At 36.5% G+C, this 25,887-nt stretch overlaps 1 protein-coding gene across 3 annotated transcripts in view; it reads left to right on the forward strand.

Moving 5' to 3' along the window:
- The window catches only part of CDK19 (cyclin dependent kinase 19), a gene marked incomplete at both ends in the record, with an annotated part of 134,769 nt that extends 109,095 nt beyond the window's left edge, over nt 1-25,674 (forward strand). For 2 of the 3 annotated variants that reach the window (XM_084228857.1, XM_084228859.1), the window contains 9 exons: nt 2,914-2,971; nt 8,045-8,176; nt 13,535-13,678; nt 13,844-13,913; nt 18,261-18,333; nt 18,731-18,828; nt 19,532-19,610; nt 20,276-20,536; nt 25,543-25,674. In XM_084228857.1, the coding sequence (XP_084084983.1) occupies nt 2,914-2,971; nt 8,045-8,176; nt 13,535-13,678; nt 13,844-13,913; nt 18,261-18,333; nt 18,731-18,828; nt 19,532-19,610; nt 20,276-20,536; nt 25,543-25,674 (1,047 nt within the window). The remainder of the gene's footprint in view (nt 1-2,913; nt 2,972-8,044; nt 8,177-13,534; nt 13,679-13,843; nt 13,914-18,260; nt 18,334-18,730; nt 18,829-19,531; nt 19,611-20,275; nt 20,537-25,542) is intronic. The other variant, XM_084228858.1, reaches the window with a different exon arrangement.
- Between the last annotated feature and the right edge of the window lie 213 nt (nt 25,675-25,887).

The following is a 25,887-nucleotide window of genomic DNA, read 5'->3' on the forward strand; positions in this document are numbered from 1 at the left end:
CTTTTAGTAGAAAAGTCCTCAGACCTAAGTTAGGAAGGTTTTCCTCCAGAGAAAGTTTGCTTTTGTTCTTTTTTTTTTTTTTTTTAATTTTTTTTTTTATAGAGACATGTTTTATTTATTTATTTATTTATTTATTTGTTTGTTTGTTTGTTTGTTTATACATGTACAGTCAGAAGCGCGGGAGGGTGAGAGAATTCACCAGAGCCAGAGCGGGGAGCAGAGCAGGCAGAAGCACCGAAGTACACTGCTGAGGGGAGCAGCGGGCGGCAGGAGAGGTCTGCTCGCCATGTGGGACCCTCCTCTGGTGGCCGGGGAGCAGCCAGGGATCGAACCGGCGCGGGCCGCGGGCAGCTTCGCAACCCAGCGCTCAACCGCTGCGCCACCGGGGAAGCCCCGCTTTTGTTCTTAATGGTAGCATTTAGGGCCTCCCTGGTGGCGCAGGGGATTAAGACGCAGCCTGTGAAGCTATCCGCAGCTACTGCAGCATAAGTACGATCCCCAGCCAAGGAGCTACCCACATAGCGCAGCAGGCCTCTCCTGACTCGCCTGCTGCTCAGCTCAGCAGTGTATTTCAGTAGATCTGCCTGTTCTGTTCCCCACTCTGTCTCTGGTAAATTCTCTCACCCCCACACTTCTGGCCTGTACCCTAATTCTTGTATGCATAAATAAACCTTTAAAAAAAATGGTAGCATTTAGGTTTACTTAAGCTACCTTGAGGATCTGTGGTAGCAGACTCAGCTTCTTCACCTTGGATGGTGGCCCAAGGTTCTATGTCTCCACTTTAGTGTATTATTGGCATTTTATTCCCAACATAGTTTCCAGACGTATTCTATACCAAGCCTACATGCTCTAATCATATCAAAATACCTGTCACTTCTTCCAGCATGTCATGTCTGTGCTTCTGTGACAATGCCCATATAGGATTCGCTAAGCTTGAAAAATCATTTCTTTTATGCTTATCAAAAACTTAGTCATCCTTAAATTCATATGAAATCATTTCCTTCCTAAAAACTATCCTCATATTCACTGAAAAAAATAATTCATCACTGTCATTTTATTTTGCTATTTTCATAATCTATTTTTATTCTAAAAATGTCTTTCCCTACTAGATTTTAAGCTTCCTGAAGTTGGAGGATTTACATTTTATTTTTCTTTGTTTCATGAAAATCTTCAGTAAAATATTTTATATATATAATCTTTGGTAAATCATTGTCAAACTTGAATTTTGAAGATTTGGTTTTTCTCTGATGCTGTTTTACTCCTTTTACTCTGGTAAACTAATCTTTTCATGTCTTCAGTTGTTATACTTCAGTGACAGTAACTTTCAAATCCAAATCTCCCCTTTTTCCACTCCCTTGGATTGAGGCATCTCACACTACTCAAACTCAAAATATCATCTCCTTTTCTGTGTTGTTCCCCCTCCACCTTTCATAACTTTTTAGTCTAAAAGGTACCTATCATTCTTCCAGTCACATAAACTCTAAGCCTAGGTTGCATCTTGTTCACTCTTTTTCTTAACCTTCTGACTTCAACTATAATCGGAAAGTTCTATTAATTTCTTCTTTAAAATATTATACCCCATTCCATACTAGACTCTCCATTTGAGCTGAGAGGACCTTGGGCTCTTGTCACTTCATACCCAAGCCCCTCTCTCTCTCCTGTAATTTCTATGCCTCTAATATAAAGGCCAGGTTACTTCACATGGTGTGTTAGAGTATCTAGATTCTAGGTCATTATACTGCCCCCTCACCTGTGGCCAGACTCCCACTGCCCCCTCCCCTCAGTGCTCCTGCCCATCTTTAGCTCTGTTTCTCAGTGTCTGCACATGGGCACACCTTCCAGTGAGCATTTCTTTTAACAATAGAGACTCTCATTAATCACTTCCTCCTTTGAACTGCTTTTTTAAGTGCTTATTATTTTCATTGAAGCTTAATAGAGTCAGCAAATTGGACCGGATCTTAAAAGTAATCTAGTTTAACCTCTAACTCAGTCCCCTCTGTAACTCATACATAGTAGTACCTTCTTTTATTACATGAAACGTCTGATTTTTCTTTTCTACTTACAGAGTGAGCGTCTGGAAGTTAGGAATTTGGTTTTCTGTGCTTTTGTTTTTCTCTTAATTCTTAGCATGGTTATCACACTCACTTGTTTCCAGAGACATTAAAAATATGTTCATTGACTGATTAAATGAATCAAATACATTAAAGACAAATTTTTCTTTCCAAATAGTTTACAAAGGTGACTTACTTGTCTAAAAGACAAGCCTATAGCCACAGTTCTTGTTTCCAAATGTCTGTAAATGAGGATGCTTTAAAAGATGGTGGATACATTTGCAGCCTACTCTTTTCTTAATATAGCTTGGTATTAGCCTTAGTTTTTATTTTCCTACATTTTGAAATTATTTTTGGAATTTCTCACTTTTGCATGAACTATAACTGAAAAGGCATGTGAATTTTAATGGAATCTGTTGAATGTTGATCATGTTTCCCTACAGTTCAGAAATATTTATCAAGGGATATTTCATTTGATTAATTTAAATAAAGGAAATTATGTTGTGGTTTGAAATCTTAGTAAAATTTTTCAACCACAAAACTGTTGTGGGCAGCAAGTGAGCAGTTATAATTTGTGCAGGTTTTTTAATTATTACTGGTAACATCTGTGGAATAAATAGAAATAAATGATAGCTTTAATTCCTTTGTAATTACTTGTGTGCTATAATTTTGAAAGACATGTTTCCATAACAAGGATGTATAAGTTAAGTTAGTGTTAACTTGAAGTATGTAAAATGCTTACTTATTTGATTATAGTTTTGATGAAAGTGTAAAACTGATAGTTTCATAAGTTTTTTTTTTCATTTTAGAGCATGTCAAAAGAATAAACATAGTAATTTGAATGCTCTATTTTTATTTCTAGAAACCAGCAAATATCCTAGTAATGGGAGAAGGTCCTGAGAGGGGGAGAGTCAAAATAGGTAGGTAATTATTCCTAAAATAATTTATGAAGAAACTGAAGTGATGAAAAGATGGTTTCCCTTTTTAGTGCTCTTATTTAAGTAGTTAATTTTTAAATTGTTTCCACATAATATTTTTAGAAAAGATGCTGGGAAATGTAGGTACTTTCTGCCACCCCTCGGATTTATTCTCAGATTTAAGGTTCTGTAATTCTCAGCTGACGCAGTTGCCAAGCAAGCCTGTAAAAGACTCATTCCCATGAATGAACACAACCCAGGCTTATGCCACAGCCACTGTCCTGCACAGTGACTCTAAAAGTAATACCCCTAATCTTACTTTGATCTCAGCCTTACCAAATGGTCTTTCCCTGAATGTATCCCTCCACCCTGACCTGATACATATGGATTTCTCCTCCCCCTGTTTACAGGTGCAGTACCAGGTACCAACATACCCTTCCCAAATGATATGTATTTTTATAAACTCTTACTTGCCCGTAAGTAAGAGTCTTACTTACTGTAGACCCTTACTTGGTAAGACACTGGCAGGAGTCCTAGGGAAAGGCATTCTTTACTTGGAATGTAGGTGCTATTTTGAAAGACTGTGCAAGCTACCACCTCTCTAAATCCAGCTTTCCTCCCCTGTAATATCTACAGTAGAGGGTGGTTGTAGAAAATAAATGGGGAAACATATGAGAATATTTATTATAATAAATCATAAATTGTTTATTTTGCTGACTCTCATGGGTAGGTACCATCCTTTATCTCCTTCTCACTTTTACCAGTGTCTAGCAAAAAGGACACTTAATAAATGCCTGGATGAAAAAGAGTAGGAGAGTGAAAGAATATCCTTTGCAACTCTGAAGGTTGTAAAAGAAATCTATATCATATATGCCATGGGGTGGGGGGAGAAATGAGCTAAGCAATGTTTTATTCTAATACCGTATAGAAGAAATTACATATATTGAATGTTCCATATATTTTGGAGGCTTTAAAAATAAATTTTCTTTCATCAATCTGCTTTTTTTGCTATTAGAATATATTTCATGCCAGGGTAATGCAAAAATATCGTAACATCACTCACTACAAATTCGTTCTGTCCTGCTTCAACCCGGTTAGCCTGCAGCTTGGTTTTCTACTTCTTCACTAATCCAGTTCCTAAAGAAACTTTTTTTTCTTGTTCCTTCCCCAATTTTTTTTAATAGAGGTAATCTGGGTTTATAACAGTATAAAATTCAGGCTGTAAAAGCTATTTTAAACCAACTCTTCTCTCCATATAGTTTACAAGGAGACTTATTGGTCCAAAAAGAAAAGGGAAAAAAAGCTTATTATCTATGATTTCTTTCTTTCCTAATATCTCCCCTTCTCTTTAAACCTCTACTCTGATTTTAACTGAAATTAAGAGTCATTTAAAAATACTGTTGTTAAAAACCTAGTAGCTGCTTTCCTTTCTTTGCCCCTTTCCTTCACATTCCTTTTCTACCATTCTCACTGGTTTCTACCATTCTCACTCACACTTTTTTTTCTTACAAGCATTTATGGAGTACCCTTTTGCTAATAAACAAAAGGTGAAAATGAAAGGGAGATAAAGAATGGTCCCTGTAAGAAACAGTAAAATAAAGTTGACTATACAGTGTGATACTTTCATATGTTACCTTATTTTTTTACACAACCACCCTCTATGTAGATATTACAGATATAAAAAATTGGATATAGAGAGGTTGAAGCTTGCTCAGCCTTTCAAAGGTAATGCTTGAATTCCAAGCCCGTAGTCTTTTTCCCTGCAAACACTGCTGATGATAGCAAAGTTATCTGGTGTGCCTTCACTGACCACCTTTGTCAGCATAGTTCTGCCTTGGAAATAATCTCAGAGAATCTCCTTAAATCCAACCTAGTGCCCTTCCTAGCTCTTAAATCTCCTCCTGCTGTGCTTAAGCTTCTCATATTATAGCATCTCTGTTCTCCCTTTCTAAAGTTTCTCTTTTTTACCTTTATACATAGTCATCTTCACAGTTTTAAAATACATCTCATATCCATTTTGTTTTCTTTACCACTTGTTCGTCTCCCAACTCCCGCCCTTGTTCTTCTATTTCTAGAACTCATGGTATTCACACATTTGTTCCACTCACCCTATTTTGTTATAATCTGGCCTCTAATTCTATCCCTCTATTGAAACAGCTCTCTAAAAGGACACCTGTGACCGCTGTCTTATCAAATCTAATGACCTGTATTTAGTCACCATTTTCCTTTACTGCTTTAGCTATGTGTTCTTTTGACCATTCTGACCTTGGGATTGTCTTTTCCCTTGGTTTACTTGACATTTTATAATTCTGTTTTTCCATCTACCACTTTTGCTTTTTTGCTTCTCTGTTATTTTCATTATTGCCTCTTATGCCAATTCACCTTCGCTTTCTAGGCACTGCCTTGGGACATAGCCTCCCTCTACTATTACTTCTTTAGAGAATTGATAAACTGTGGCCTTAAATATTGGATACTATGAAAATGATTCTAAGATCTGGTTCTCAGATTCTACTTTCTTACACTAGCTAAAATCCTTCGCTCTATTTGGTTGTCCTGCTGACAACTTATATTCCACTGTTCCAAATCAAATTCATCATCTTCTTATACCTTCCCATGTTTTTACCAGTCAGCATGTTTATCCCAGTCACCTAAACTTAATGTGTTCTCCATACTACTCTCAAAAAATTGTGCTACTCTTTAACATAAATTCTGTGTTCTAACAGTTTAGGACTATAATTCTGTCCAAGGTTACAGATAAAACTAGGCTTAAAAGTAAATAATAATTAAGAATAAAAATCTAGTGAATAGTCTAGTTGATTAAATTGCTTTTAAATATTTTAATGGTGTGTTGTTTTTAAATTAGTAATGACCTTATGCCTGTGCTTAGCACTTTAATATAGTTGGTTTTTTGTCTGGAAAGAAAGGCATGAAATGGAAAATACACGGTGCCCTCCCCTATATCTGAGCCTCTCCTTCCAGCAACCTAAAGACTCCCAAGCCTTATCTAAAATGTTCATGCCTTTTCAACCGTTCAGTGTTGCAGTCTTCAGAACCCAAACCAAGTTCCACATCTACAAAGATTTATCAACCGTTGTTCTAGGTAAAACCATAAAAGAAACGCAGACCCTTCCCTCAAGGGACTTTAGAGTCTAGTAGAAACCAGTAACAACTTTCCTTTATTCTAACAATACTTACGTTTTTTACTTTTATCTACTCCATGTATTTTGTCTTCTTACCTCTACTTAAGCTCCTTGATGGTACTTTTTTCCTTTTGCTCTTTTCTGTTATTTGATACTTCCTAATTAGTACTCACACCAGAATCTTACTACGCGGTTATATTGAACAACAAGTCGTTCTTACTATGCTATTGCAGTGTCCATTGCATTGAACAATTTCACTCATATCTGATTTTAGGAAAACAGTTGTTAGTAGTGTTTAGATTAGTTCCCTTTTGTGTAAATTAGTAGTTACTTGAAAAAATGGTTTGGAAATCCTTTAAAGTATTTAAAACAAGAATATTTTTGTTTCCTCTGACCTTGATTTTTATCTGACAGTGCATAGATATGACTTATAACTATGGAAGAAGAAAATAGGGGGGAAATATTAACTTTAGTCTTTACGTAAAAATAAAATGGCTTTTCAGTGGGTGAAATAGAATTCCACTATATTACTTTGCCATTGATACTAAATATATAGTATTTCAAAGTAGGTATAATATCGGTAGTGATTTTGAATAGTTTTGTTTGCTAGAGGCAAATTTAATTAAACGGTAGCATCAGGACAGACTTCCTTGGATAACTTTGTTTTTTTAAGATCTGGATTCTCCTGAACATTCTCAGAAAGTCTTGTGAATTATTCAGACTCTAAAACCAAATTACTATAAAGTTTAATGTATGTGAGATCATAGCATATTAGTTTTGTCTATAGTGAACATTTTATGTACTATTTGCATTTTATAGTACATTGAGACCCCCTTCTACAATCAAAATATCATGTGTATATTATATATTTCAAATTACAGATATCGTTCTTATGATTTTTGCCTTTGTGACATGCAATTGTATGTTTAACTTATTGGATGTCAGATCACTGGTTAAGAACATAGCTGCTAAATTGTAACAGATTTTGTTGGAATACTAGCATCTTTATTTATGATCCCTATAACCTTAAGCAAGTTGCTTAACTGCTTGGGCCTTAGATTCTTTATCCTCAGGTGGAGAACAAAATACTAAACCAGGATTCTTAAAATGATTAGATGAAGTGATACATGATGTATGTGAAAACCATTTGTAACCCTAAAGTGCATTATAGATATAAGGTATTAGTTGTTTATGAAATCTTAAGGAAAAGTGACAGTCTCCAGGACCTATTTTAATAATAAATGTTCTTTTTTTGGGAGGGGGGCATACCTCTAATATTTAAATCAGTTACCTTTGGTATAAGACCTTTGTTAAATGCTGAATTATAACAAATTATCTCATGTATTCTGTATATGTTCTTGGAAACATGTATGTGATGTAATTATGCAATAAGTGGTTCTAGGTGAGAAGGTAGTGGAGAAGCCCTAGTTTGTAGCATTTGCTGTTTTCCATGATGCAAGTACTCCTATAGCCAGTTTCAAGCCACCAAGATGATGTCAGCAAACGCAGAGCTAGGAAAAGATGTATATAGATTGACTGTCATGAGTGGACTTCATTGTCTTTTAGCAGTTTTTCATTTAAAAAACATGTAGGATTTTTGTTGTAAATGTTTCTGAAAGCCAGGAATCTGATGTCATAAACTGGATTCTAATTAAGATTCTAATTTGGACTCTTGTTTTTACTAGCCCGATGACCTTGGGCAAATCAGAATATCTTTAAGCTTCAGTTACTTCATCAGTAAAGTAGGCCCAATAATAGTAGTAGGCACAATAATAGTGTCTACCTCAGAAGGGGAGATCTGGTGCATGGTGTAGGCCATTGGTTGAAGAAGGGAGGAAAAGATTGCTTTATAAGGTTAGTGGCTATTGTTATCAACTTTGCATGGCTCTAACAGCATGCCAAACTGAGTTTTATATTAACTTATTTTATTTTTTAGCTGACATGGGTTTTGCCAGATTATTCAATTCTCCTCTAAAGCCACTAGCAGATTTGGATCCAGTAGTTGTCACATTTTGGTATCGGGCTCCAGAACTTTTGCTTGGTGCAAGGCATTATACAAAGGCCATTGGTAAGTTAATCTGATATGATTTACTATTTTGCCTTTGATTGATCGTAAGTACCGAATGGTATAATAGAGCAACTTTGTATAAAAACCTTTATATGTCTTTGTTCCAGTCCTGTTTTCTAGAGTTTACATTCTTTCAATAGTAGATTTAGATTTTTAACTGTATAGAAAAATATTTCTTTTAAAAGAAGAAAGTATTTTAGAGACTAGAGGTATATGATCCTGTTGAGTTGCTATGGAAACAGCAACATGCAAATTTTATTGTGCACTTACCTACTATGGATCAGAAGAACTAGAGAGATACTTCAGATTATTTTCTTTACAAGAAGAAAAATGGTAGTAGTTTGGTGTTGGAGAGAGCCCCTGCCATTTGGAGAAAAGTGAGTCAATTCTTATGATGATCAGATGGCAGTTTCACCAGTAAGGTAAGGAATACAGGGTCTAGGTAAGTAAGCTATGCTCAGGAACTTGCCATCTAACCTAGTTAAAAAAAAAAAAAAAGTGAATAAGAAACCTGTTATAGACAACTTTTTGTTGGATTTAAATCTGCTTCTAATTCAGCCTTCAGAGATTGTGCTGCCTGGTCACTGGTCACTATAGTACCTCCAGAGGGCCTGGCAGCAAATTGAGGGAGTCAGAATAAGAGAACCCTCCTCAAATGTAGAGGTTTCCTTAAAGGAGGTAAAAAGAGAGGATAGGGAAGGAACAAATAGTACTGTTCATATGAAGGGTTAGTTCTGTAAGTCACCTGAATTTACTAAATGTATTTTTTTGTTGTTGAACTTTTTATTTATTGTATTAGGCAGATACTAGTTTTGACTACATTTAGCTGTTTTTGTTGAGTTCTGTTTAATAAAGTATGGGTATACAGTTACTAAATATAGACAAGAATTGCCCTTTCTATATTAAACCTTTGAAAAACCTGGCAGCACCAGAGATTACAAAAGAAATTCTTACATTTGGAAAGATTAGACTGATAACTAACTTATTCATAGGTAAATAGGGAAACAAAATTAAAATGTAATAATGTCTTCATTCAGGAGGTCTGGTTTCTGCAAAACTCACATACCCAGAGCACATTTATATTTTATCCAAGGATTCCAGCACAATGCTGGAACATTGTAATACTTCATAAATATTTCTGAAGGAGTTTGTTAAATTAGTGAAAAAGCCTATGAGTAGCCTCAGCATTGTGAGGAAAAGCAGTATGTGTTTGACAGTAGAGATGAGGCTGAGTTAAGCCCATACTAAGACCCCTATCAGAGGCTGCCAAGGCCACACTCTGACAACAGACAGTGGCAGCTATCTGTGAAGGGTGAAAAAGAACTACAAAAACCAAATGGATGGAACCGAGTAGTGGTTCTCGGATTGAGGACTAAAAGTCAGGGCCTGACTCTGCCCCTGTTCCAATGAGTGACTTAAGTGTGGGGTCTTGTTTTGAAACTTTCAGAATTATGTTTGCAGTTAGATATCTATGTTGAGAAAAGTAAGATCTCGCAGACAATCTCAGAAGGCGCCAGAAGAGCGGAAGAGATTAAAAGTAAGCCAGAGAAGGGAAAGTAACAAATGGTGCTTAGACATGATTGATAGTGAGATAACCCAAGGCCACGGGTTGGGGCACAGAGAATGTGATAACAGTAGAATCCTATATTTTTTGGGCTCTTACCAAGTACAGTCTGCATGGGGGTGGGGGCGGAGGATCCTGATAAGAAAAGGCAAAATCCGCCAAGATCTGTTTAAACTAAATTACTCTCCACAAGTCAGTCCCACTCTCAGAGATTCTTCTTCAGCAGATTCATGGTAGTAAAGCCCATGATTCTGTTATGTGTGGCCACACAACTATGTGAGTCCATACTTTGAAAGGCACAGTTTTATGACTATTTCTTGATTAACTGCTTTACTGTTAAAATATAAGTAGATGTGGTTTTTGGAAATAAAGGTAAATGTTTATGAATTGGAAATCAACTGCATTTCTTATTTTCTCAGAACAAGGAGAACTGAATTTGAATTTTAACCAGCATGTAATTTAGTTGCTCAGTAAATGAGAATGTCACTTAAAGATAAAAGCATAGTTACTAATTTCGAATTTTAGTTAAGTCCCAATTATCTATTTTGGACACAAAGGAAAAAGAATAATTCCAAATCACTTGTCTTTAGACTTAAAATATATTCATAGCAGGCATGTAAATGGACATACCTTCACTTATTCTTACTGTTTTCTATACCTGGTTCATGTCATAAATGGGTATTCTATTTAGAACATAGAAAATAGAGTTTGATTATTTGCTATCTGTGGAGATTTATGGAGTGACATTTGGGACAGTGGGTTTTAGGGGAGGAGACCAAGTCATTGATAAAGGAAAGTAGAGGAAAAATTGCTGAGAAAATGGGTAGAAATGATGCAAGAGTCAAATGATCATTTAAAGTTAGTGCTAGCCACTCCTAGGTTTTTACCCAAGGACACAGAAACATTAATTCAAAAGGGCACCTGCACCCCTATGTATATCACAGCACTATTTACAATAGCTAAGCTATGGAAACAACCCAAATGCCCAAAAATAGATGACTGGATGAAGAAGGTGTGGTACATATATACACTGGAAGATTAATCAGCAATCAAAAAAAATAAACTCATGCAATTTGCAGCAACATGGAGGGAGCTGGAAGGGATCATGCTCAGTGAAATAAGCCAGAAAGAAAAAGAAAAATACCGGATGGTCTCACTCATAGCAGGAATCTAGAAAACCTAAATAAGGGACTAGGAAAAAGACTAATTATAATAAAGTAAAAATCAAAATCAACCAGTAACTATAAACCAGAGACACACTGCCGGGGTGTAGGGGGGAGAAGGAGTAGGATCAAAACAAGGGGTATGGAAATTGTATGGGGATTATAACCAAAATGAAAATGCATATACATTGTGCATAAATGAAAAATGATGTAAAAAATATATGAAATAAAATGTAAAAAATTAAAAAAAAGAAAAGTTAGTGCTAGCATGAGGTGGGAACCCTAGGATTTAACACTACTGTTATACTTAGGTTTCATTCTCTTGGCTGTTCACAGGGAAATCTAGATCCTGGTTCCTGTCTTTTGAATAGAAAACATGCCAGGAATTGGGATGACTAGCAACATATCATTAAGAAGATTAAATTAGGGCCTCCCTGGTGGCGCAGCGGTTGAGCGCTGGGTTACGAAGCTGCCCGCAGCCTCTGCAGCGCCGGTTCGATCCCTGGCTGCTCCCCGGCCACAAGAGGAGGGTCCCGCATGGCGCGCAGACCTCTCCTGCCGCCCGCTGCTCCCCTCAGCAGTGTACTTCGGTGCTTCTGCCTGCTCTGCTCCCCGCTCTGGCTCTGGTGAATTCTCTCACCCTCCCACGCTTCTGACTGTACCCAGTGCTTGTATAAATAAATAAATAATTCTTTAAAAAAAAAGATTAAATTATATTTTATTGCCTCTTAAGTTGGTAGATAATGGTGTAATAAAAAATAGTTGTTGAAGGATTTGTTCCTGTTATCCAGAAGGCCAACTTATGTGGGAGAAAACCATTTCTGAATGGAGCCACATATGTGAGACATGACTATATGGTTTTTTCCCACTTTACAATTTGTTTTATGAAATAGCTTCCCTCCCCCGCCCCCATCCCACTGCTCCATATGAATTGCACTAATTCCAGCTAATGGATATAATTAGACTTTTTCTTATTTAGCTTATCTTAGAATCTACTTTTAGTAGATTACTAAACACTATACTTTTGTATACCATGGTCTGTGCATTGTTATCCTTTAAAAAATAATTAAGCAGCATTTATTTAAATGTGAAGTGTGAATATACATCTCACAAAAATCAATTCATTTGTACATTTGGCAAAGGATTGTGACTACAATACTCTGTCTCAGAAGCTAAATTGCTTTTCCTTTTTTGGAATGTGACATTTTGTGATTTTTACTGTTTTTTTCCCCTAATTGAAGTAGCATGTGTATGTATCATTGAAAATCAACAGGTTACTATACTACATTAAGTTCATCACTAAAAGTACAATTCTGTTCTTCCCTATGTGGTTTTTCAATGTGTAAAATACAAATAGAATACAGTTGTTCCTTGAAAACACAGGTTTGCACTGTGCAAGTCCATTTCTATACAGGTTTTCTTATGTAAATGTGATGTAAATTTATGGTATTGATGAGAGTATAGTACTAGAAATTTATTTTCTCTTCCTTATGATTTTCTTTAAAACATTTTCTTTTAAAGATACCTAACTTTTTTTAAAAAAGATTTATTTATTTATTTATACAAGCACTGGGTACAGTCAGAAGCACGGGAGGGTGAGAGAATTCACCGGAGCTAGAGCGGGGAACAGAACAGAGTGACGAAATACACTGCTGAGGGGAGCAGCGGGCATGGCAGGAGAGGTCTGTGCGCCATGTGGGACACTCACCGAGGGCCGGGGATCGAACTGGCTCTGCAAAGGCTGCTGGCAGCTTCGCAGCCCAGCGCTCAATTGCTGCGCCACCAGGGGAGGCCCTAAAGATGCCTAACTTTTTCCTGGGGCATGGAGTAGTGGGGTGGCCTCTAAGTGAATGTATTCAGATAACTTCTGTTTCCCCTAATGTCAAGCAGTTCCTGTATGTACTATAATTTATTAGCTTCCAGATCATAACAATTTGTTGAAAACATTTAAGTTGGTGACCTTTCAGAAGTGGAGTTTTTCCAAATGACTTTTTGTGGTCTGTACTGTATAGTTCACAACTCAGAAATTGTGTGTTCTAAAGGATGGATAGCATTGTGTTTCTGATTGCTTTAAAAGAATACAGAGCCATATTGGATCAAGATATTATTTCAGTCTATTAGATCTTGAGTATTACACCTTGTGTTAGATTATTGATTGAATACTGTGATGATTAAATAATCAATAGTGTTTTTTTTAAATGTTTTATTTTATATAATTCTTACATCATTTTTCATCTTTGTACAATGTATGCATTTTCATTTTGGTTATATTCCCCATACAATTGTACCCTCCCCGCCTTATTTTGACTCTAGTTCTTCCTCTCCCCACTAAATAATCAATAGTGTTTAGAAAGACTTTTGCCTAAATCTAAAGTGAATTCATTGCTTGCTAGATTGCATTTCCTAGGCTATCTTCATTAGGAAATTTACATGTGAATGTTTTTTATTTGACTTTTCAATCTGTTACTGATATACAGCTATTTCATAATTTGTATGTTTTCTTAATATACTTACTGTAATTTTGCTTCACTGGAAAGTATATTTTTATATGTAGCTTGTGGTTATATCCAGAAAGTATAACCAAACAAATATAATAAATGTGTACAAAAACTTGTTTTTCTACCTTTGCAGATATATGGGCAATAGGCTGCATATTTGCTGAATTGTTGACTTCAGAACCTATTTTTCACTGTCGTCAAGAAGATATAAAAACAAGCAATCCCTTTCATCATGATCAACTTGATCGAATATTTAGTGTCATGGGGTTTCCTGCAGGTAATTTATTTTTCTTTTCAAAAATAACATTTGAGCTTTATCTCAAAAAATTCCTTTTCAAAAGTAAACTAAGTATTTTATGTATATGTATTAAGCTAAAATAACTAGGATATTTTGGATAAAAGTAACACATTTCTTTTAACAATATTTAATTTTTTTTGGAAGATAAAGACTGGGAAGATATTAGAAAGATGCCAGAATATCCCACTCTTCAAAAAGACTTTAGAAGAACAACGTAAGTAGTTCTCTATTAAATATAAGTAGTAAATTCAATGGAGATATTTAAACTAATCTTTAAAAACCAGATATAGATTATTATTTAAACCAAGAAGTTAGTTCTTAGTATATTAATTATGCCGGTGTTTTAAAGAAGATATTCCAGATGTTGTTAACATACATGCCAGGCTTATTTGACTATAGTATTTAACATCTTTTCAGAATTTAAAGATCAGTAGATAGTTTAAATGTCTCTCTTATTTTAGTATGATAAAGAACTCATTTCAAAGCTGCAACTATGGTTTTGTCTTGATCTGAGTAATGATTGGTGGCTGAAATACTGGGCTGTGCAACCAGGAAGAACGGAAGGAGGAACACATGGCCTGAGATTGAAGAAAACAAACTGGTGGAGACATATACATTGAGTAGAGAGGAGAGGAGGGTAAAGGTGGACAACATGAGAGGATTTTGCCAGGAATAGACTTGCCTAGAGGAAAAAATAGAAGAGGTTCTCTTTTGGGTAATTGAACAGAAAACTATCAGGGCAGAGTGGCTTATAGGAACAAAAGCAGCCATTATAAAGAAAAACAGACAATGGCACTAGTCATTTTTGACCCCTCTATTACATGGTCCTTGATAGGATTTTTTGCCTGTCTTCCATCTTTTTAAAAAAAACAAACAAAAATATGGTTAGATGCCCATTGTCAAGATCTCTTCTGTCCTCTCCTTTTATACTATGCTGTCTGTTGTGAAAACAAGCGCTAATATGCTCAAGCTTCTGTCTTGGGCTCTTTTTTCACTCTGGACATCTTCAAAGCAGTCTCCATGATTCTCATGGCCACGATTTACCACCAATTATGCTGATAACTTGCATTTTATATGCTACTGAGATCTCTTTTCCAGATTTCAGACCCATTTATCTTATTGCCTTATGGAATCCAAACTTGAATGTTCCATAAATATTTTAAATCAGTGTCCCAAACTGAACTCATATCTATTCTCCTAAGCCTCTTCCTCTTACTTTACTTACTTTCTTAACAATTGGCTCCATGATTCACCTAATTGTTCAAGTCAAAAACCTGAGAAACTCCCCTCATCCATCTTTTATCACACTTTCCTCCATTTTCTCCCTCAGTGTCCAAACAATTTGTAATATCAAGTTAGTTCTTTATATATCCTTTAAATCTCTGTATTTTCCCCAACTACCCTGCTACTATTATAGCCAAGACCACCACCATTTCTTCCCTAGAATCGTGTAGTAGTCTCCTAAGTGGTATTTCTACCTCCAGTCTTAATTTCCACTTAATGACTGGCCTGCAATCATTATCAAATGCAAATTTGGCCATGTTGATTTCCTAGTTGCTCTTAAATCACCATTGCTCTCAAGTCCTTAAAATGGCTTACAAAGCATTGACTTTTAGATCCCCACACTCCTCTCCTAAACCACTGTCCATTTTGTATTCATCACAAATTTCTTTAAGGACCTCAATCACCCTGAGTTTTCTTTGACCTTTTACTCTTTATATTTATCCTTTCAATTTTTAGCTTAGACTTCACTTTTCTGGAGTTAGGTGTTCCCCTCTGTACTCTTCATCCCGTGCTGCCTCTCTCAGCACTGATCAATCACTTTGCACTATAATTAGCTTTTGAATACTTATCAGTATGGATCATGTCTATTTTATACACCATTAGATATACCCCCAGAGTCTGGTGCATAGTACATACTCATTAGTTACTTGTCAAATGGGTAATAATGAAAATGGTTTAAGTAATTAAAGATAAAGACCAAAATTTTTTTACATAAAATGATAGTCCTTTCAATAACCAGAAATAAAAGGAGTGAAATTAAATTAGAAAAGGAAAAGAACACAGACAGAGCACATACTTCAAAGCAATCTATTCTACCCACATAAAAGCAGGCTACTAATACTAAGACAAAAAAGGATTTATTAAAAATTACCTAAGTAATACAGTACATAGAAGTCACTAAAGTAATATATAATAAAGAACAAAATCCCAGAAAATGTTGTTTCAAATGATATAAAAAGAAAAAAGATAGTAACTTGCTCTTTCCAAAGTGTCAGCTGTGATTAAAGGCAAGGTGAAAATAGAATTAAAAGGAAATCATTATGAATACTCAGATAAATATGATCTGATCCAATGCTTCATAGTATATATAAAGAGTTTGAGTTATTTTGAAAACTATTCAGCTCCTAAATCAGAAAATCTGAAGAGGATAATTCAGAAAGTGACAAAACAGTTTAGCTTAGCTTTACTAGGAAAGATAAGGAAACCACAATGGTAATTGAGCAATAGGATTTCTTAAGTTCAAGACCTTTAATATTATAATAGAAACAAATAATCCTAGAATCAGGTTCTAGAACCTAAAATCTGAAGTTAACCAGGAAATCAGTTGATTCAACCATAGATAGATTCCATTTCTACATAAACTTTAAAGTTTTTCCATTATAGAACACAGTAGCTACCTTTCCAATAAAAATGTGCCTGGTACTAGAAGAATTTGTTTTTTAAAGATTTATTTATTTATTTATACAAGAACTGGGGTACAGGCCAGATGCGCAGGAGGGTGAGAGGATTCACCAGAAGCAGAGCAGGGAACAGAACAGGCAGACTGACGAAATACACTGCTGAGGGGAGCAGAGGGTGTAACAGGAGAGATCTGCTGCCACCATGTGGGACCCTCGCTGGCAGGCTGGGATCAAATCGGTGCTGCAGAGGCTGCGGACAGCTTCACAGTGCTGCGCTCAACCGCCCGCGCCACCAGGGGAGCTCGGAATTTTTTTTAATTAATACACATAGCAACACCTAGTAATAAAATGAGCACTCTTACTTATATGCTACTAAGCATGAGTGCCTCTCAAACTTTAATATACCTACAGATCACTTGGAAACCTGGTTAAAAATGCAGATTCTGATTCAGAATGTGGGATAGAGCCTGAGAATCTGCATTATGCTAATCTGAGGGCCTGGTTTGCATAACTTTGAAATATATATACCCTTTGATCTGATAAATCGAAGATTCCTGTGGATGCAATCAGCAGCCTCACATGGCTAACCAAGCCTCACAAGGCTTACTATGTACCAGTCATGGTGTTGTGCCCTTTCTTTACATTTTCTCATATACCCCTCAAAACAGCTCATCTTTTCGGATGAGGCATCTAGACTTTCATAAGGTCAACTAACTGCCCACAATCACATAACTGGTAAATGTCTGTGTCAGGGCCCAGGAATCCCTGTTTCTACCTGTGCTCTGGTATTGTCTTCCTACCATGTGTACCACATTTATGTACGGGACCACCATTCATACCTGTTGTGAAACAAACACCATCAGTAACAACAAGATATATGCATCTACTATAAATAATAGATTTAAAGAACATCTGACAAAGGAAAATGTTTATAAAATAATCAATGAAAAGATCTACGACAATGTATGATTTCAATTTCATAAAACAAAAGGTCTTGCTGTATTAAAAATGCCAAAGGAAAATTATCAAAATCTTGACAATTCTTTATCACTGAATGAGTTAATTGAGTGATTTTTAACTTTCTTCTTTATACTTTTCAATATTCTCTAAATTTTCTACCATGGACATATTACTTGTTTTCTTGCCTTTTAAATTTGAAATGTTTGCTAGTTAGTAGAAATTACATATATATGATGAAAATATGATACGTAATAATAAAATGGGTGCCTGTCTACTCATCCTAAGATATAGAACATTACTAAGATTATTGTTTATCTTTAAACTTTATATATAAATGGTACCATACTGTGTATTTTCTTCTGAAATTTGCTTTTTAAAATATTAAACCTGTGTATTCATTTTTACTATTTAAAGATTTATTTATTTATTTATACAAATAAATATATTATTGTATAATATTGTATAATATTCCATTCTGTATGTAGCAATTTAATTATACATTCTTTAACTAATGAACATTGGGTTGTTTATAGTTTTCTTCTGATACAAAATTGTTGCTAAGAACATTCTTGTCCTTGTATCCTGATATATGTGTGGAAACTATCTCTTAGACTAAAGTATGTAACTAGGAAAGGAGTTGCTGGGTTACAGCATATTCACATTTTCTACTCAAATGGTTAATACATAATTATTTTCCAAAGTAATTTTAGCAATATAAGCTCTTACATGCAATGTGCAATAGTTTGTTTCTTCATACCCTTACCAGTATTTGGATGTATGTTCCTTTTTCTTCAGGAAAAAAACAAAAAAACAATGGCTTAAACACATACCTTATAAGAAAACCAGTGAGACTTTCTATTAAAAAATACAAATTGTGTGAGTGTTTGCAGTGATGTGTGATGGTCATGTCCTTGCAGGTATGCCAACAGTAGCCTCATAAAGTACATGGAGAAACACAAGGTGAAGCCTGACAGCAAAGTGTTCCTCTTGGTAGGTACATCTTTCCCAGGCCGGAAAGTTGGATCCTTAGCACAGTTCTCATCTCTTCCCATTTACCATGAAATTGTTCCAGCACTTCCTCCTCCTTTAGAAAGAAAAAAATTGGTGGACATTAGGGCAAATTGAAATGACATCTATTGAGATGCCACCCTTGACTTCTGATCTTAATTTTTTAAATGATTTATCAGTAGGAAAAAAATAATTCTAAAAGGGCTTTAATTCTGATAATTTCTGCCAATTTAATATAAAAATGTATAGTATAGTAATCATGCAATGAACTATACAAAATAGCATTTGATATTATTCCTGAGATAGTAATATACAAATCAAAACATGGATTTATAAGCAACCTTTTCATGTTCTGTCAATTTCTTATGTGTTACTGTAGCTTCAGAAACTCCTCACTATGGATCCAACCAAGAGAATTACCTCAGAACAGGCTCTGCAGGATCCCTATTTTCAGGAGGACCCCTTGCCAACCTTGGAGTATGTATCCTACCTTTTCTATGTCCTTTACTCCAAGTTAAGGATGGTAGATGGCAACACATCACTGTTACTGAAGTATTTTACTTTCTACATTAATTCTACCTCAGGAAAGCTACTGAAGAGGAAGCTTCCATATTTTGAAACAGGCAAAGCTATAGAGAGGTGTGAATGAAAACAAGTGTTCTGGGAATGTCCATAATTAGTAAAGCTGAAAACAGATGGGATGTTTTATAGATCAATCAACCAGATTATTTAAACCAAACCAGTAGGGAACTGAGAATTTAAAATTCCGTGTTCTACTTTGCTACTGGATCCATATATTCCCCATCCTTGTTACACCCACTTATATAAATTGAGGTGCAACATTTCGTTAGAGAAAAAACAATTTTCATTGTGGAAGCACATAGAAATTCAGTTATTTTTGGTGCTGATGAAATTTGTGTGGAAATGTGTATATCACAATATCAATTAGCCAACGGCAGTTAAGATTTGTTAGCGAAAGTGGCAATTACTGTAAAAAATCTAGATAATTAATTGTTCCTTTCTTACTGATTAAATTAAGGTGTGTTGGGAGGCAAGAAATCAGCCACAAAGAGTGGGAAATAAATTAAGAAAAAAATGGTGGAATTTTAAATCAGTGTCAGTGATATTGTAGATTTTAGATCATGGTATATATTCTTTTTTTTTTTTAAATGATATTTAGTGTGTTTGCTGGCTGCCAGATTCCATACCCCAAACGAGAGTTCCTTAATGAAGATGAGCCTGAAGAGAAAGGTGACAAGGTATAAACTGCGTGGTATGCTTTCACTTCCAGAGAGTAAGGGAATCAAAAAGAGAACATTGAGAAGTATAATTTAATATTTTCTATATATTTTACTACCTTCAATTAATTTATTTATTGTAGGTATACTTTGAAATTTGAGATACAATAAGTTTACAGATGAGTGAACTTCCGGATTTGTTTCGTAGCCTATCTTATTCCCCAATTCTTAATTCTTGCTCTTTTTGTTCAGTGTCGCTATCATCACTGTATCCAGGCTGTTTTCCTAAGCATCATTCTGTACTTTGATCATAATTGGATATATCTGGCCTTTCCCCAGCCTTTCCTACTTTTCCAAAATCATGATACAAAAGACTATTATAGCTATTTTAATGAGTGTAGATTTCCTGATGCCTTATGGATTTCAGAGGGATGTCTGTGACTGATTTGGAGGATAACCCTGTAATCTAAATGAACCTAAGAGAATGAGTAATCAGTGCTTTGCCTTTGGGGATTTGGTCTGCCCTTGCTGCTTCATCCTCCACTTGTTCCAGTCACTTTGGTTTCCCACATAGGTTGCTCCCCAGGTTGGTCAGTAGTCACACATACATATTAAGTCATAAAAGAAATGTCTTGTTCATTTAGTTCTATGCCAAGTTTGCTCTTCTCTGTTTTTTTCCTATTAAGAATCAGCAACAGCAGCAGAACCAGCATCAGCAGCCCACAGCCCCACCACAGCAGGGAGCAGCCCCTCCTCAGGCACCCCCGCCACAGCAGAACAGCACCCAGACCAATGGGACTGCGGGAGGAGCGGGCGCCGGGGGCACTGGAGCCGGGCTGCAGCACAGTCAGGACTCCAGCCTTAATCAGGTGCCTCCAAACAAGAAACCGCGGCTAGGACCTTCAGGCGCAAACTCAGGGGGGCCTGTCATGCCGTCAGATTATCAGGTACTCCCCGAAATTTTGCACTTTTTGTGTTTACATGTTTTATGAAATGGGAACTAGATTTTTAAAAAATATTTTTATTTACTTTTCTATTTTATTTATTTACTTTCTTCCATTATTGTTTGTTTTTGTACAGTATTTGATTTCTCCCATCAGTTGTAGTCCCTGTAATTCTCCCACCACCACCAGAGCACCCATCAAAGTCCCTTGTGCTCTTTTCTCCCCTCTTTTGGCCCCTTTGCTTACCCCTCCCTTACTGTATGCCTCAGATCTATAGTTTGCGTCAAGTTTTGTCTTTTTCTAAGTTTTGTTGAGCTTCCCTGTATTCCACCTATAAGCGAAACCATCTGGTATTTTTTTTTTTCCTTTGGACTATTTGGCTAAGCATAGTCCCTTTCAGCTCCATCCTTGTTGCTGCAAATGGCATTTTATCTTTTTTGATCACTGAGTAGTATTCTAGTGTGTGTGTGAGTGTGTGTGTGTTCACCACATCTTGATCATTCATGTTTTTGGACATTTAGGTTGTTTCCATATCTTGGCTATTGTAAATAGTGCTGCAATAAACATGGGAGTGCAGGTTTCCTTTTGAACTAGTGTTCTTGTGTCCTTTCGTTAGATTCATAGTAGTAGAATCGCTGAATGATTAAGGTAGATCCATTTTCATTGTTTTGAGGGTGTCCACACAGCTTTCCATAGTGTCTGAATCAGTTTGCATTCCCACCAGCAGTGGGAATTCTTCTACATTCTTCTCAGCACTTGTTTCCAGTTTGGTATTTTTTTTAATATGGGCCATTCTCACTGATGTGAAGTGGTATCTCACTGTAGTTTTGATTGGCATTTCTCTGATAATAAATGCTATTGAACCTTTTTTTATGTGTTTGTTGGCCATTTACATTTCTTCTTCTTTTAGCTCTTCTGCCCATTTTTTGACCAGGTTCTTTGCTTTATTTTTGGTGAGTTATGCAAGCTCCTGTAGATCTCAGATATCAGTCCCTTATGTATGTATGTTTGGTGTGCAGATAGTTTCTCTCATTCAGTAGGATGTCTCTTCATTTTGGTTATTGTGTCTTTCACTGTACAGAAACTTTTTTTTTTAAAAGATTTATTTATTTATACAAGAACCGGGGTATAGGCCAGATGTGCGGGAAGGACTCACCAGAGACAGAGTGGGGAACAGAACAGGCAGACTGACGAAATACACTGCTGAGAGGAGCAGCGGGCGAGACAGGAGAGGTCCCATGTGGGATTCTTGCCGGCCTGCAGCGATTGAATCCGCGCTGCAGAGGCTGCAGACAGCTTTACAGTGCGGCACTCAACCGACTGCGCCACCAGGGAGGCCCTGTACAGAAACTTTTTAGTCTGATATTGCTCCAGCTGTTTTATTTTCTTTCTTTTCCTTAATTCTGAAGATGAGTCCTCAAAGATATTTTTGAGGTATATGTAATGAAGTGTTCTGCCTATGGTTTCTTCTATTTTATGGTTTCAGGTCTTACATTCAAGTCTTTTATCCATTTTGAGTTGGGTTTTTTTGTATGGTGTGAGATACTAATCTAGTTTTATTCTTTTGCATGTGGTAGTCCAGTTTTCCCAGCACCATATATTGAAGAGGCTGTCCTTGTTCTAGTGCACAGTGTAATTTCTTTGCTCCTTTATCATAGATTAGTGATCATATATGTGTGGCTTTATTTCTGGGGCTTCAGTTTGATTCCATGGGTCTATGTGTCTATTTTTTGTTCCAGTACCATGCAGTTTTTCATTATTATGGCTTTGTAGTATAGTTGGGAGTCTGGGAGTATAATACTTCCATTCTTCCCCCTTTTGCTCAGGAGAACTTTGGCTATTTGAGGTTTTTTGTGATTCCATCTAAATTTCAGCAATATTTGTTCCATTTGTTGGAGATTTTTATTGGGATGGCATTTAATCTGTAAATTGCTTTTGGTAGGATGATTGGGAAACTAGATTTATATTATATCCCATTGTAATTATGTTGTATTTAACTTTAATGTTTGTACTGTCTCTAGGGCGTTATATGAAAATGAGCATTTTTGTCATGTCATTTAATTTTAGCATACTTAGTTTCTTGATTTGTTTATGCTAATACTCCAAGGAGGGAAGATGAGGCAGACGCCTCCTTCCTAAAATAAAATTTCTCACTGTACCCCTAATTACTGCTACCTATATTAACTTTGGGTCCAAAAAAGATACCTAGCCTAAGCACTTGTAAAGAGAGAGAAGTGGCATCTTATTTTGAGCAAAATAAACTTTATACTTCAGAAAGAGTTGCTTTCACTGGAGGAAATATTCAGTAAGTAGCCACATAAACACAGATAAGAGTGGAATTAAGGGGGCCTCCCTGGTGGTACAAGGGCTTAAGTCTTAGCATTATGAAGCAATATGCAGCCACTGCAGCAAAGTTAGATCCCTGGCCAGGGAATTGACTCACATTGTGCTGCAGACCACTTTTGTCCAACCCGCTGCTTCCTTCAGCAGTATATTTCAGTGGATCTGCCTGTTCTGCTCCCCCTCTGTCTCTGGTGAATCCTCTCACCTTCCTGTACCTGTGCTCTTGTATGCATAAATAAATACATTTTTAGGGCCTCCCCAGTGGCGCAGCGGTTGAGCGCTGGGTTGCGAAGCTGCCCGCAGCCTCTGCAGCGCCGGTTCGATCCCCGGCTGCTCCCCGGCCACCGGAAGAGAGTCCCACATGGCGCGCAGACCTCTCCTGCCGCCCGCTGCTCCCCTCAGCAGTGTACTTCGGTCCTTCTGCCTGCTCTGCTCCCCGCTCTGGTGAATTCTCTCACCCTCCCGCGCTTCTGACTGTACCCAGTGCATGTACAAACAAACAAACAAATAAATAAATAAATATACATGCCTCTTAAAAAAAAAAAATACATTTTTAAAAATATGCAATTAAGAGTCAGAAATAATAGTTAAATCTCACTAGGAATAATTTTAAGGCTAGAAAATACTTTTTGTTATTAAGATACAAAGAAAGCTACAGTTTTACTAGTTCAGGTAATTAAAGAAAAAAACAGAATTACAAATTGAAGAGAAAAAAGCATAGGAAGTCTTGCCCCCACCCACCCAAAACAAACCAAAAACAAACCAAAAAAACCCAGAAACATTTTTAGGGTAGTAACAAGCTAAGAAAAGATCTAAGAAGAAAGGGGAAAGCTTAAATGAAAAGCAAAAAACAAAGATTTAAAGCCATAGTCCCTCCGGGAACTTGAGGAAGAGGACTTAGCTAGAGATAATAGAAAACACAACCACAGGCAAGGGAGCCATAAACTCACTGATAAGGAACTGGAATCTAGAGAAACATTAGCAAGAAGACATAATAAATAGCTGCTTAAACAGGCTTTACATTTTGAATATCTCAACAAACTAATGTGTTTTCACACAACTATTTCTCTGAAAACTTCTTTCCAAAGATTCCCAGTAAGCAGGAGTATGGAATACCACCTCCATGTGGTTCCAATTAAACTAATCAAGGCTTCAGTTTGACCTACGAAAACAACTTGCTATTTGGGTAGTAGTCATGAACATATTTGAGTTTTATTATAAATTCCGTTTCCCCCAACTTTATTTTTAATTATAGATGCAGCACACCTTTACTACATACTGAGCTCATCTTTGTATCTGACTGTATTATACTAACATGATTAAAGACAATTACTGCTGACTTCTTTCAAATCAAAGCGTTCTTCTAATGCTTCTGTCTGTTCTGTGCTGTCCATTTAAAATAACACAGCATATCTATGGAATGGATAGATCTCAGCTATTTAGTTGGCGAGACTAGTGCGAGGTGAGGAAGTTCCCAAATATTTGCAACTTTCATATTCTCAAAATGTTTATTCTTTCTTTATTTGACATGGAAGAACTATTGTGGTGAGTCTAACCTGAGAAAGCAAAAAGCAGACTTAGCCAGTCTTACAATTGTAGGGCTTGTGAAGAGAAAGAACACTTTTTCATTAAAAAAAACTTAAATAAAGAAATAGTTAGAAATTGGAATTTTCAAAGGCTTCTTACACCAACACAACTAATCAGAGTTATGTAACTGAGGAGGGAGCAAAGCAGAGTTGTTTTTATCAGAGGCTGTCCTACTGCCCTGTCGCCTTGGACCAGATGTTGCAAGTCCAATTTGGCTGCTTTGTATACCAGGTGGGGAGTCCTTGTTGATATTTGTCATTCCTTGAGCTCCCAGTACCACCTCAAGGTCATTTACATTTTTTAACTCCAAGTAATGACTTTATTACATATATTCTCTCTCACTTGGCTTACACCAGGCTTCTAAGCATAGCCAAAGACACTGGTTCTAGCTAAGTTTATATTTAATCAGGTGCCGTGTTCTTATTCTGTAGATGAATTTTCCTTTACATACTTTGAAGATGAGTGTTTCATTTAAAGTAATAAAAATATATTGAATTGAAATAGATGTATCTCTGCTTTCTCTTGGGGGCATTTTCAGGAATGAAAAATATTTTATTCTAAATAGTACCTGAAGTTTATAAAATCCATTTATTGCTGCCACATGCTGCCCCGCCTTGCCAAACAAGGCAGGGTGATGCTGCTGCTACCTCTCCAAGCCTCCACCTCTGAAAGCTCGTCTCAAAAAAATGGTATCTTAATCACAGCTTTGTTATTTATGAGAACATTGGCAGTATGTGTTATAACTACCATTGATTTAGTGTGTCAAACTGATCATTTTTGTTTGCAAATCTCCATTATGCAAAGAAAAACAAACTAGAATTAGTACAAAGAGCAGTGGGTCAGCATGTTTCTCCTCTCCCTTTCTTTGCCAGTTCAGCTAATCTCCCAAAGAAATCCAGCCAAACTTGGTGCCAAATAAGCAAAATGTATTAATAACCTCAGTTAGCTGTCAGCTGCCATGTGTTTGAACCAGGAGCCTCTGATGAAAATGGCTCGTTTTTCTGTCTTATTGTGGTGAACATCTTTAGCCATTTTCCTTCTTCCATCAGTAATTCCCTTTTCCTGCTTTCCTCTTCTAGCACTCCAGTTCTCGCCTGAATTACCAAAGCAGCGTTCAGGGATCCTCTCAGTCCCAGAGCACACTCGGCTACTCCTCCTCATCCCAGCAGAGCACGCAGTACCACCCATCTCACCAGGCCCACCGGTACTGACCAGCTGCAGCCCAGAGTACAGACTCCAGCAATATGTCTGCATTGAGAAGAACCAAAAATGCAAAGTGATGCCGCTTCAAACTCATCTGATCAGGAGGAAAACTATATACTGAGCAATTTGCAGGACCGACTGATGATGTCTCTTCTTTATTGACTTAAAGAAGATTTTTGTGAAGTTTCCCCAACACCCTTCCCTGCATGTGTTCCATTGTG

This window comes from Talpa europaea (assembly GCF_964194135.1).
Source record: "Talpa europaea genome assembly, chromosome: 2".
In the NCBI taxonomy this organism is placed as follows: Eukaryota; Metazoa; Chordata; class Mammalia; order Eulipotyphla; family Talpidae; genus Talpa; species Talpa europaea.